This window comes from Hoplias malabaricus, chromosome 17 (genome assembly GCF_029633855.1).
Source record: "Hoplias malabaricus isolate fHopMal1 chromosome 17, fHopMal1.hap1, whole genome shotgun sequence".
NCBI lineage: Eukaryota > Metazoa > Chordata > Actinopteri > Characiformes > Erythrinidae > Hoplias > Hoplias malabaricus.
In genome coordinates, this window is record NC_089816.1 from 2,451,780 (window position 1) to 2,465,126 (window position 13,347).

General features: G+C 41.7%; 1 protein-coding gene across 1 annotated transcript; it reads right to left on the reverse strand.

The window, feature by feature from the left end:
- Positions 1-3,615: 3,615 nt before the first annotated feature.
- tmem35 (transmembrane protein 35) lies at positions 3,616-12,411 on the reverse strand. Its single transcript, XM_066649539.1, has 2 exons — positions 12,078-12,411; positions 3,616-4,993 (listed from the first exon to the last, which is right to left on the reverse strand). Exons 1-2 carry the CDS (start codon positions 12,195-12,197, stop codon positions 4,631-4,633), a joined length of 483 nt encoding a protein of 160 aa, XP_066505636.1. The 5' UTR covers positions 12,198-12,411; the 3' UTR covers positions 3,616-4,630.
- Between the last annotated feature and the right edge of the window lie 936 nt (positions 12,412-13,347).

The following is a 13,347-nucleotide window of genomic DNA, read 5'->3' on the forward strand; positions in this document are numbered from 1 at the left end:
CATCCGCGCGACCGTTTGGACATGCGCACTAGAAGAGTATTTATCCTCCAAGTACGTTTCGCTGCAGCCTATAGGAAGGCCGAGTTGGACATCCAACCCCGCCCACACCCAGCCCTCGCCCTCATGTTCAAGAAGCACTGTGTGGCACTTGAAATGCGCATATAACGCTTTAAATTAATCCTAATTCTTAACCTTTTTTCCACGTGTGTTATTCATAATTAGGCTGTACAAAGGGGGATTTTTTTTATTGATTCATTCATTCATTGTCTGTAACCCTTATCCAATTCAGGGTTACGGTGCGTCCAGAGCCTACCTGGAATCATTGGGCGCAAGGTGGGAATACACCCTGGAGGCCACACACTCACAGCGTGTCGTGTTTTTGGACGGTGGGAGGAAACCCACACAGACACGGGGAGAACACACCACACTCCTCACAGACAGTCACCCGGAGGAAACCCACACAGACACGGGGAGAACACACCACACTCCTCACAGACAGTCACCCGGAGGAAACCCACACAGACACAGGGAGAACACACCAACTCCTCACAGACAGTCACCTGGAGGAAACCCACACAGACACAGGGAGAACACACCAACTCCTCACAGACAGTCACCTGGAGGAAACCCACACAGACACAGGGAGAACACACCAACTCCTCACAGACAGTCACCCGGAGCGGGAATCGAACCCACAACCTCCAGGTTCCTGGAGCTGTGTGAGTGCGACACTACTGACTGCGCCACTTTGCCGCCCCTTTTTTCCCTTTTTTTATTGACAGCAATTTAAATGTTGTTCACCCAATGATCCATTGCGCTGCATAGTGTTAGTCACAGCCACAAAGGCTGGTCTCATCAGTCCTGTATTTAAAGATTTAAACTAGTGTTTTGTCATGTGATGTAGTGGACTGGACTGGACTGATAAAAAGAAAATGAGAAATACATGACACCACCTTGAACTGCAAAGCCCTACAAACCCTGGTGGCTTCAAATAAATCTAATAGAATTTCCTTATTGTCAGTAGAACATCACACTTTAAATGTGGCCGGATCACACTTGTACAGTTTGGACCAAAGACAAGAAAACACAGATAAAGTAGTTTTATTATTTTCTTTATTTTCAAGTCTTACTAATGTGTATTCACTCATTAACTCTTCAACACAAACAGATCTTCACAAACTTGTCTGAAGAATGGGCTGCAGAACCCAGGGTCATCAGTGTAGAACGCCAGAACTTCCCCTGTCTCCAGTGCCCAAAGTAGTCTGTAGACAACAAATAATAAACAGAAGCACACTCTTCATATCAGTTTATAACAGAGAGCAGCACTGCTTTTAACTGCTTACGTTCAACAACGTTTTCATTTCTTGACACATTTTTTGTGTTGACTTTTTTGCAGCCACTGGTCTGAAGAATAATCCTCAAAACCACACACAGTGCGCATATATGTTTTGCAGTTTTATACGTCTCTCAGCAGTTCATGCAGCTTGGAGTTGGTGTGTTCTCTCTGTGTCTGCGTGGGTTTCCTCCGGGTGACTGTCTGTGAGGAGTGTGGTGTGTTCCCCCTGTGTCTGCGTGGGTTTCCTCCGGGTGACTGTCTGTGAGGAGTGTGGTGTGTTCCCCCTGTGTCTGCGTGGGTTTCCTCCGGGTGACTGTCTGTGAGGAGTGTGGTGTGTTCTCCCTGTGTCTGCGTGGGTTTCCTCCGGGTGCTCCAGTTTCCTCCCACAGTCCAAAAACACACGTTCGTAGGTGGACTGGCGACTCAAAAGTGACCGTAATTGTGAATGTGTGTGAGTGTATGTGTTGCCCTGTGAAGGACTTGCGCCCAATGATTCCAGGTAGGCTCTGAACCCACCGCGACCCTGAACTGGATAAGGGTTACAGATAATGAATGAACATTTGATTAGGAACACTGACCAGTTCCGATAAGTGCTAACATCAAACCTGAAAATGGTCATTTTCTGTCTCCAAAAACACTAGGGTTAGCTGTGTCCTGATAATAAATTCAGGACCTGTGAAGTACAGAAGTTGTGATGGAAATGTATGTCAATATTTACCTTTGTTTCACAAATTCAAGCCATCAACGTATAGAATTATTTCAATAAATGTTTACCTCGAAGTGTATCACTAGCAGAAAAAAACATGATTTAAAATAAGTGTTCACAGAAACCTTCATTCTTCTGTTTACAGAACAGTTGTTACTTTAAAGAATACTTAGATCCCACCGCAAGAGGAAAAATATCATTTAAAAATTAATACGTTTCAATAAAAAAAAAAGAATTGACTCTGGAGCAAGAAAAAAAACACACAAAACTCTCTGTAACACAGTCATCACCGCACACTGGTGAATCCCCCGACAGTCACGTGACACCATTGATGAAAATAATGAAAAGATAAACATAACTGGACGTACAACCAGGTCTAAAAACACAGTGTAATGATATTTCTCTTCGACACTACTCCTATATATTCACATATTATATGACATTTGTGTCTCGAGCAAAAACACAGACAACGATATAACAGAGTTTTGTAACTGACTTAAAATCTCATTATTATTACTAACCGACACAAGGGGGATGTACTTCAGTTAACTTCAGCTTCCCTTCGAAATGTTCGTCTCAGGGGGGGAATGTGAGCCGTATTCGAAATTAGGAGGTAGGGAATGATTTTGGAACACTACCTCACAATAGTGCACTACATAGTGAATAGGGCACAGGTTTAGACACAGAATACTGAACGCGAGCGTAGTCTGACGTAAGGAGGGGGCGGAGTTGGATGTGGGCGGGGTTGGATGTCCAACTCCGCCTTCCTACAGGCTGCAGCGAGACCCACGTCGCCGTCCTGTGGCCAAACTACATCATTACGTCGGCCTCGTTGTTATTATCTAAGGCCGCGTTCCAAATCACATACACTATTGCTACCTCCAAGTCCTCCTCTGAAGTTCTGACATACGAGCTATATACATGAGGCTGATATATATATATATTATTATTATTATAGGGGATTATATATATATGACTGTCTGTGAGGAGTTTGGTGTGTTCTCCCTGTGTATGTGCGGGTTTCCTCCCACAGTTCAAAAATGTGGATTGGCGACTCAAAAGTGTCCGTAGGTGTGAGTGTGTGTCACCCTGCAAAGGACTGGCGCCCCCTCCAGGGTGTGTTCCCGCCTTGCGCACAGAGCGTCATTGAAGGCTCTAGATCCAGCAGCTGCATGGTTATGGAAGCATTCCAGACTTGAATATAAAATATAATGTAAATAAATATCTAGAGTCACTCCAGACTGATTCAATCAAGGATTATTCCCATATCCTGCCTATGTCTTAACGTTCAACAAGATACTTACACAACTAAAAACATCCTGAAAAAATAGTGTCAGCCAGATGACACTTGGCTGATTGACGGAGTTAAACTGCAAAAACGGCACTGGTTCTCCAATAATATTAAATTGATTTGCATACATGAGGAATATTGCAATCACTAAATAAAAAAATAAAACCTGCACGTGTTTTGTCATGATTTATTCAGATTTCCATCATCACGTGTCTTTTTACTACGCATTCGTGATAAGTGCTACGATTCGATCATAAATGAACTGCTCAAGAGTGTGAGGGTCAGGATATTTTTATTGGACAATATTTCACATAGGACAACTAATAAATGAAATATAATAAAAGATGGACAAACAGCAGTGCTGCAAAACTGCCACTTTAAAAAAAGAATTTAAAAAATCCTATCAAAGACAGAACAGCTAACGGTGCACAGAAATGAAATGTAAGAATGTGTAGATGGAGAAACATGATCATAGTTTCATCACTGAGTGTTTTTGTTGTTTCCTGGATCAGAGAAACCACTGGGTTTGTCATGCACTGAAATACTTTGATGGACTACAATGTAGGCAGCATACTGCAGAACAATTGATCAGACAAAAAACAGCAGAACTGATAGAGTGTAGAAATTAAAATGTCTATTCCAGGATGTGGCTTTCTTTCTGTTGTTCATAAGAAAAGGAATATTTTGACTGATAATTTGCAATAAAGCAGTCATTATATATGATTCATGAATAATTATCAGTGTAACATTGTTATGTCACTAAGGGGCTCGATCAGTGTTTACAGCTGACACACGGGTCGTTCCTTAATACAATACAATAAAACAACAGAGCTGGTTGTAATAAGGACAGCAGTCTGATCTCAAAACAGCAGGTAAACTCTTATGGGCTTAGTGTTTAATGGCAGGGTTTTGTTAATAGAGCAATAAGTCAGTTTTTCCAAAGATTCTTCTACATGTTGTGAAACAGCCATCATACTGACACTCAGCGGCCTGGACGTATCAGAGCTGCTTTATTTTAAAGTCACATCCATGTGGGGGACCCACTCTATGTAGCGTAAGCGGAATAATTCAGAGGCAATCAGATTCATTTGCACTTAAGAAACAAAACAATAAAAATCATTATCTTCAACATTGTTCACTACTTCACGGTGGTAAAAATGACTTATTGCTCCTTTAAACAAAAAGCTAAGTCAAGGAGAGCAGACTGTGTGCGGATGGAGGACGGAAATAATGTGTGTACTGTCTCTGTTTCATAACACGTATCAGCGGATGTTCATGCCTCTTCTTGCCCAAACAGCTAAGAGACTTTGACTTTATTTTTTTCCTGAGCATTGATCTGTTCCTCTCTTCTCTCCTCTCTCTCCGGCCGATCCTCACTCTGGCGGGCGATCAGGAGTCGGCAGGTCAGGAGGATACCGAAGACGAGGGCATGGGCATAGCGCTTCAGAGGATCTCCGACCAGCTGGTGGAAAAAGAGCACGGCCAACATCACCAGCAAAAGCAGAAAATTCGCCACGTCCTTTGGTTTGCCGGGTACAAGGGTCAGAACCACTCCGCAGCCCACCTCCAGTGTCCCAATGATCTTCCGCAGAAGCACAGAGGTGATTCCCATCTTTTTCAACCCTGGCAGAGCCTTGGCGTAGCTCTTATAAGCTCTTTTCTGCAAAGAGAGGAAAACATTCAGTAACATTTAAAACCTGTGGAGCAGACACCTACACCTTACTCCGGACCGCTTACGGATGTCATGCTGTTACAGATGGAAGAAAAAAAGCCTACATAAAAAGGGTGCTCACTGATAAATTGTAATTGTCTGGTGCCCAACCTGAGGATTGAACCCCAGTCTGTTGCACTGGGGCACAGTCATGTTACTCACTACAACGCACAAAGCCACTGTCCCTTCATTTACATTTATGCATTTGGCAGACGCTTTTATCCAAAGAGGATCTAACATTCGAACTACAGCACAATTTATACAAAGTACCATACATTGAGTGCAATACGCAGGAAGTAATAAGTGCATTAAAGAAAGACATTCAGTGCAAGAGATACTCTCGGAAGAGCTGGGTTTTCAATGATTTCTTGAATGCGGAGAGGGTTCCTGTTGCTCTGATGGTGCTTGGAAGCTCGTTCCACCAGCGTGGTACCAGAGAGGAGCCTCGACTGACCTGTACGGGGGGTTGGTCGTGTTAGTTGGCGCTCCTTTGAGGAACGGAGAGGGCAGGCGCTAACATATGGTTTTAAGAGTCTATTGAGGAAGATGGGAGCAGAGGCAGTGAATACTCTGAAGGCCATCATTAGTGATTTAAATTTGATGTGAGCAGCTAAGGGTAGCCAATGCAGCTCGACTAATAGGGGCGTGACATGTGCTCTTTTAGGCTGGTTGAAGACCAGGCGTGCTGTAGCGGTCTCACAGCACAGGCCGGAAGACCTGTCAGGAGGGCGTTGCAATAGTCTAGACGGGAGATTACTAACGTCTGAATAAGGAGCTGTGTTGCATGTTGAGTTAGGTATGGCCTAATCTTCCTGATGTTGAATAGGGAGAAGCAGCACGATGGAGCTACAGTGGTAACGTGATCTGCGAAGGTCAGCTGGTCATCAACCATGACACCTAGGTTTCTTACAGCCTTGGTGGGAGCCACTGATAGGGACTTCATTCAAATATCTCTCAAATATCTGACAGCAAATCAAAATCACTGCAACACTGCTGTCAAGTAAACAATGCTGTGTTGGTAGCAGAGCAACACCACTAACGGACTTTGTTGGAAAGATTCTGAGACTAACCAGTAAATCTGTACTCGATGAAATGTAGAACACACGTTGTTGCCCTGTGACACTGTACTTAGGGCCCATATTCCACATTGCCCCGTGCATTAATTGTTGCCACTGGCCTAAAGAGACATGGCAGTGTGACGCCTGTATGCAGCGTCAAGAGGCAAGAATTCCAGAGAGCTGAGGTGGGGCACGGCTGCACAGTGTTTCTGAAAACTCACTCTTCTTATAATAAGTTAAACGCATGAGTCTTATCACAGAAATAAAATGATCCATTACAACCATCACACTGATAACTGTAAATGATCCTTTAAAAAACTTGTATTTCTGTTTACGTTCCTAATTCATCTCAGTTCTTATTTTTGGGTATTCGTGTCAAAATAAAAGGGCGGCACGGTGGTGCAGCAGGTAGGTGGCGCAGTCACACAGCTCCAGGGGCCTGGAGGTTGTGGGTTCGATTTCCGCTCCGGGTGACTGTCTGTGAGGAGTTGGTGTGTTCTCCCTGTGTCTGCGTGGGTTTCCTCCGGGTGACTGTCTGTGAGGAGTGTGGTGTGTTCTCCCTGTGTCTGCGTGGGTTTCCTCCGGGTGACTGTCTGTGAGGAGCGTGGTGTGTTCTCTCTGTGTCTGTGTGGGATTCCTCCGGGTGACTGTCTGTGAGGAGCGTGGTGTGTTCTCTCTGTGTCTGTGTGGGATTCCTCCGGGTGACTGTCTGTGAGAAGCGTGGTGTGTTCTCTCTGTGTGTGTGGGATTCCTCCGGGTGACTGTCTGTGAGGAGCGTGGTGTGTTCTCTCTGTGTCTGTGTGGGATTCCTCCGGGTGACTGTCTGTGAGGAGTGTGGTGTGTTCTCCGTGTCTGCGTGGGTTTCCTCCGGCAGTCCAAAAACACACGTTGGTAGGTGGATTGGCGACTCAAAAGTGTCCGTAGGTGTGAGTGTCTGTGAGTGAATGTGTGAGTGTGTGTTGCCCTGTGAAGGACTGGCGCCCCCTCCAGGGTGTATTCCCACCTTGTAATTGCGAACTTTTTTTTTGCTTTGTTTAATTTAGCTCTTACGATGAATTCTGAAGTTAAAGGAAATAAATCTACGAATCATCAGTTATCGAGTTTTGACCATTATTCGTCTGGGGTCGCTACAATGACCTTGTCGAACCCTATTTGGATGTTAGCAGCTGAATGTGCTGGCATTAGTGATGCACAATATATCGGCGGACAATATATTATTTGCCGATATGAAGATATTTTTTAGTTATTTGTTATCGGTTTGATATTGGATTTTTAGCCAATATTACAACCGATTACAACCGTTTTTGTGCATGCGCATATGCACTGACAACTGAAAATACACAACTGCTGTTTGTCTGTACATTTTTCACGGATATGGGATTAAATTTCTATGTTGTGGAAACGAATTTAATATATTAGTGAGGCTCAGTCACGCACAAACAGACTGCAGTGCAAACACACACACACACACACACACACACACACACACAGAGAGAGCAGGTTAAACAACAGAAAGATGCTCTCAACCACCACAGTGCAGGAGCCCCTCTAATATAAAACACATGAAAACAGAGTCATTCAGAACTGAATTCATTACTGAAACACGATGATAAACGATTACAAACACTCACTCAAATAGTCTCTCTCTACGACCACAGTGCAGGACCCTTCTCATATAAAACACAGTCATTCAGCGTCTGAATTTATTACTGAAAAAATGAATGAAAAAACAAGTAAAAACACTCTCTTCCTTGTTCGCTCAGAGCCGCTTTATACCACTCTCTCCCTTGCTCTCCAAAACAAACCCGCCGCTGCACTAATTGGTGCCCCTCTAGAAACCATTCATGCGGGACCAGCAGTAAATCTCTGATAAAAATATAAATTAACTACAACATATATATTTAAAAGATAAAATTACAGAAGTACAGAAATGTATATATAAACACTGAGGAAAGGGCTCATCCTATGACGACCCATTTTCATTCATTCATTATCTGTAACCGCTTATCTAGTTCAGGGTCGCGGTGGGTCCAGAGCCTACCTGGAATCATTGGGTGCAAGGTGGGAATACACCCTGGAGGGGGCGCCAGTCCTTCACAGGGCAACACAGACACACACATTCACTCACACACTCACACCTACGGACACTTTTGAGTCACCAATCCACCTACCAACGTGTGTTTTTGGACTGTGGGAGGAAACCGGAGCACCCGGAGGAAACCCACGCAGACACAGGGAGAACACACCACACTCCTCACAGACAGTCACCTGGAGGAAACCCACGCAGAACACACCACACTCCTCACCTACAGTCACCCGGAGGAAACCCATGCAGACACAGGGAGAACACACCACACTCCTCACAGACAGTCACCTGGAGGAAACCCATGCAGACACAGAGAGAACACACCACACTCCTCACAGACAGTCACCTGGAGGAAACCCATGCAGACACAGAGAGAACACACCACACTCCTCACAGACAGTCACCCGGAGCGGGAATCGAACCCACAACCTCCAGGACCCTGGAGCCGTGTGACTGCGACACTAACCTGCTGCACCACTGTGCCGCCCATAAAAAGAATTTGTTTTTTAATCCAATGTGCATTTGCTTTATTTTCAAAATGATAAATGTATCAGTTATTAATATTGACTACTCCAAGGTGATAATTATTGGTTATCATATTGGCCCAAAAAAATTCAGAATCGGTGCATCCCTAGGTGGAACTTTGATTGAGTCGTTTTCTTAGTGGTTCTGACATCACATAAGCCACATTTAGTCCAGCTCAGCTCAAACCCAGCAAAAGAAAACTCTGGAAAAATGTCATTTTAAAAATCAAAAACAAAACCATTCCTTCTGTGTAACTTTAGAGCATGTTTATCACAAAGTATGCAGATAATGGTTATAGAACAAGTATGTAAATAAGCAGACAGTGACTTTAATAACAGCAGTAATACACAGTCCTTCGGGTTTCAGTATGTACTGGTGTAGGCTGTAAATGGATCCCCATATTTAAAAATGTTGTTTTTTCATATTATTACTGGGGTGTTAATTGTGTAGAAAACCCAAAATCTATACCGATGTATAAGTATTTCACTTGATTAAAACAATGTCTCAAGTAAACATTAGCATTAAAAGGCAAAAAAGAAATGTATAGAAGTACAGTGCAGGGGAAGTGCATTCCGAATAATTGTTATGTTCAGTAACCAGTTAATGATACTAAAGTCCAAAAACCAGCAACAAGAAAAAGTGCCCATCCACTCTAGCAGTGAGGAGGACCAAAACTTGCCTAAATTAAAAATAAATCTATTAGCAAAAGTGGACACACACTCATACATGCAGAAAACGTGTGTGTTTGGGTGTATAAACAGCAAATAAAAACAATTATAAAATGTACAAATTACAAAATGTAACCTCAAGGTTTCACAATAAATAACAAAACAAACACTGAATAGTTTAATAACTATTCAAACAATCACAATATTGATGTTTTTAATCGTTTAAAAAAAATGACGATATTATCACCAACGATATGATATGGTACAGCCCTAGTACGGAGAACAGAGTCTCCCGCAGCTCCATCCCAAGAGCAGAGGAGCTGTCTTTTAGGTAGCTGTCAAGTCATGTCAGATCACCTCAGACGTGGCTGAAAGGCCTCTGACTCCAGGGGGTCAAGGCCGTCATTACTATTCTGCCGAATACAGCTGATGGTGCAAGACCTGTTTAGTTAAACGAGACTGGTCATCATTCAACATCATTCAAGAATGTTTAGATTCCATGACATCATTGATGGACAGCCCCCTTATTATCATATACAAGCAAAGGAATAACAAAAGTATAAATAAAAAAATATAAAAAAGTTATAAATATAAACGTATAAATATTAAAATTAAGACATGAAAAAATTAAATAATAAAAATAACAAAAATATATTTTAATAAAATTGTGAGATGAAGGAGAATGTAATTTGAATACACATCCCGGTAAACAGACATTTTAATTTATGTAAGGTTTTATTTATTATTTTCTCAGTTTTTTTTTTACTTTACTTTTATATTATATAAATTCATTTTATTTAGTCCTTTATTTATTTATTTATTTTTAATTTTGGCAGATTTTGTCCTCCAAACAGCAGGGGGCGTTTTTTTGTGAGCCCCACTGAGAGCAGTAGAGTACTGTAGAGCAGTCTTCTTCATGTGCAGTGTTCTTCTCCCAAAGAACAGGAATTAAATTCATAACTTTCCAGTTTCCAGTAATATAGGTAATGACAATTCACTGTCACATTCAAGGATTTTTATTGTCAATTTCACTATATATCTAGGACACACAGGAGAATCGAAATGCCATTTCTCACTCACTTTAAACACAGATTTACAGATCCAATCCAATAAAACGTAGAATGGAGAGGGGGAGAGTAGACTATAATATCAAACGTGTAAATAGTAAATAAGTTATGGAAACCATAACATCAGAGGTGCGTAGAATAGCAGCTCGTGAAGAGTAATAGTGCCATTGATTGACAGCAGCAATTTTTTTAATGTATTGTATGTGTTACACATAGGACTCATGGTAAGTCATTCATTCATTCATTCATTCATTCATTATCTGTAACCCTTATCCAGTTCAGGGTCACGGTGGGTCCAGAGCCTACCTGGAATCACTGGGCGCAAGGAACACACCCTGGAGGGGGTGCCAGTCCTTCACAGGGCAACACACACATTCACTCACACCTACAGACACTTTTGAGTCTCCAATCCACCTACCAACGTGTGTTTTTGGACTGTGAGAGGAAACCAGAGCACCCGGAGGAAACCCACGCAGACACAGAGAGAACACACCACACTCCTCACCGACAGTCACCCGGAGGAAACCCACGCAGACACAGAGAGAACACACCACACTCCTCACAGACAGTCACTGAGAGTAGACACTGGAGAGTCGAGCCGCCCTCCAACAAAAAAGATGCATCTCCAAAGTAGTAACTTAATAGAAGATGGGAAAAATCCTTAATATTCAATGGAAGTGTATCTAACAAGATTTAATTTTGGAGCATTTTTACCAGGCCATTCATTATAAAACGTTCACACAATGTGAGTTGAAATGATGTTATAAACTAAAAACTGATGACTTTGGAGAGCAATGGCATTTGATTTTACTTAATAACATTAGAATGATTTTAACTGATTTAAGACCTTACTCCTGAGAAGCTTCTGGAATATAAACCCCGGTCTTTAATCCTGTATTTAATCAAACTCGGGCTATTTAGTAGACACCAATAAATTAATAATCCACGTTTCTTACCTCAAAAATATGAATATTTTGCTCTGAATGTTTGTAAATATCTGCATTTGCTCTGCACCATCACCGACATCAGCAGGTGCACCACAGAATGTGCTCGAAAGCGGCGCCATTGTGGCCCAAACCGTCAAAGAAATTGATGAAGAAAAGCTTTAATGAATCTCTATGTTCTTTATATATATGTGTGTGTGTGTATAATTCCAAAAACGGTGATTACTGCGCGGAAAATTCGCGTTTGGATTCTAAATAACAAAAAAAAAAGAATATTTTATACCGAGCTAGCGATAGTAGAGGTAACGGCGTTGAGGCCTGGCCCCGCTCTAATCCAATAATATTCATAAACTCATGAATTCAGACCACACAAAGATATTTTTAAGAGGTATATTATGTAGTGTAAAGCTGGCTGTCGTCAAATTTAAATCACACTTGTCCTTACGTAACGTATTCAAGTAAAAATATGGTTAGTTAGCGTTTCCATTGGTCAGAAATAGAAATTAATTTAAACTTTATATAAATTTTATATAATTTTAGACTTTATATAAAACCCCACCTCCACAGGCCAAATGAAAAAAAAACAGCTATGTCTAGAAGTGCTTTAATGACTGAAACAAAGACCCTTTTATCAGGAAATAGAGGATAAACCCTTAAACCGGAACATGAATATTTAAAAACTTACCATCTCACTGTAAGCATCTTTACTGAGTCTCGGGGTTAATTTAATCGTTCCCATAAAAACAAAAAAGAGGCCGAGCGCAAAAGAAAGAGCCACGATGGTTATCGTCCTCGGAGAAGCCATCTTCTCTGTTCAGGACCCTGCTTCAGATCCAAACCTACAGCCCCTACTCAGGACACCGCTACCATCCGTTTCCCCCTCTTTCCTTTTCTTTTCTTTTCTCTCTCTCTCTCTACCCACTCTGTGTCCTGTTGTACCTCGCCTATCTCGTCTATGTCCTGCCAAAGATGGTCTCTTCTCTCTCTCTCTCTCTCTCTCTCTCTCTCTCTCTCTCTCTCTCCTCTGAAGATGCTGAGCTTAGGAGGGGGTTGGGAGGAAAAAAAAAATCAAACATGGCGACATGCAATCCAGTTACTGATGCTAACCAGTCCGCCTCCAGGTGGCGCTGGAGAATAATAAGAATAGTAAGTTATTATAATTAAGGCAACAAAAAAAGCACTTTCCCCCATAACTTTAGTTTTATCAAACACACAACTTTCAGAACAATTTCTAGACTAGAAAAAAATATAAATGTCCCACCTCTTGCGATTTGAATTGCACACTTCAGAGATGATATGAAAACATGAACAGGTGCTACAAGGTCTTACCCAGTAAACAAGCAACGTCCCTGGACGTTCAAAATAGGTCTAAAAGTAGTCTTTCCGTCAAGGACATGTTTTAAACGTCAATGGACGTCCAAAATCCATCTTAATAAGTTAGTTAAGTGGTGACCAATCGGGTCCTACCCAGTAAAAATGTATCCGTTGATTCAACATTGAAATAACGTAATGACTGTCGTCTGATCAACGTTCTCTTAAGGTTGAAAATGAAAGTTGAAAAGACGTCCAAACACAGACATTGAAAAGACGACTATTAGACGTATTTTGGACGTCCATTGACGTTATTAATTGGTCCCGAAATAAATGACTTGTATAAAACGCGTTTTGGACGTCCACTGACGTTATCGATTGGTCACCACTTAACTAACTTATTAAGATAGAATTTGGACGTCCATTGACGTTTAAAATATGTCCTTGACGGACAGACTACTTTTAGACATATTTTGAACGTCCAGGGATGTTCCTTGTTTACTGGGTACTTAGCTCTCAGCTGTAAATAATGAATATGAATGAATTATTTAAATGGTAACAATGGAGCGAATTTCGCAATTTTTTTTTATTTTATTTGAAATTAAAAACTTAGTACATAGATGTAATTGAATTGATTTAAACAT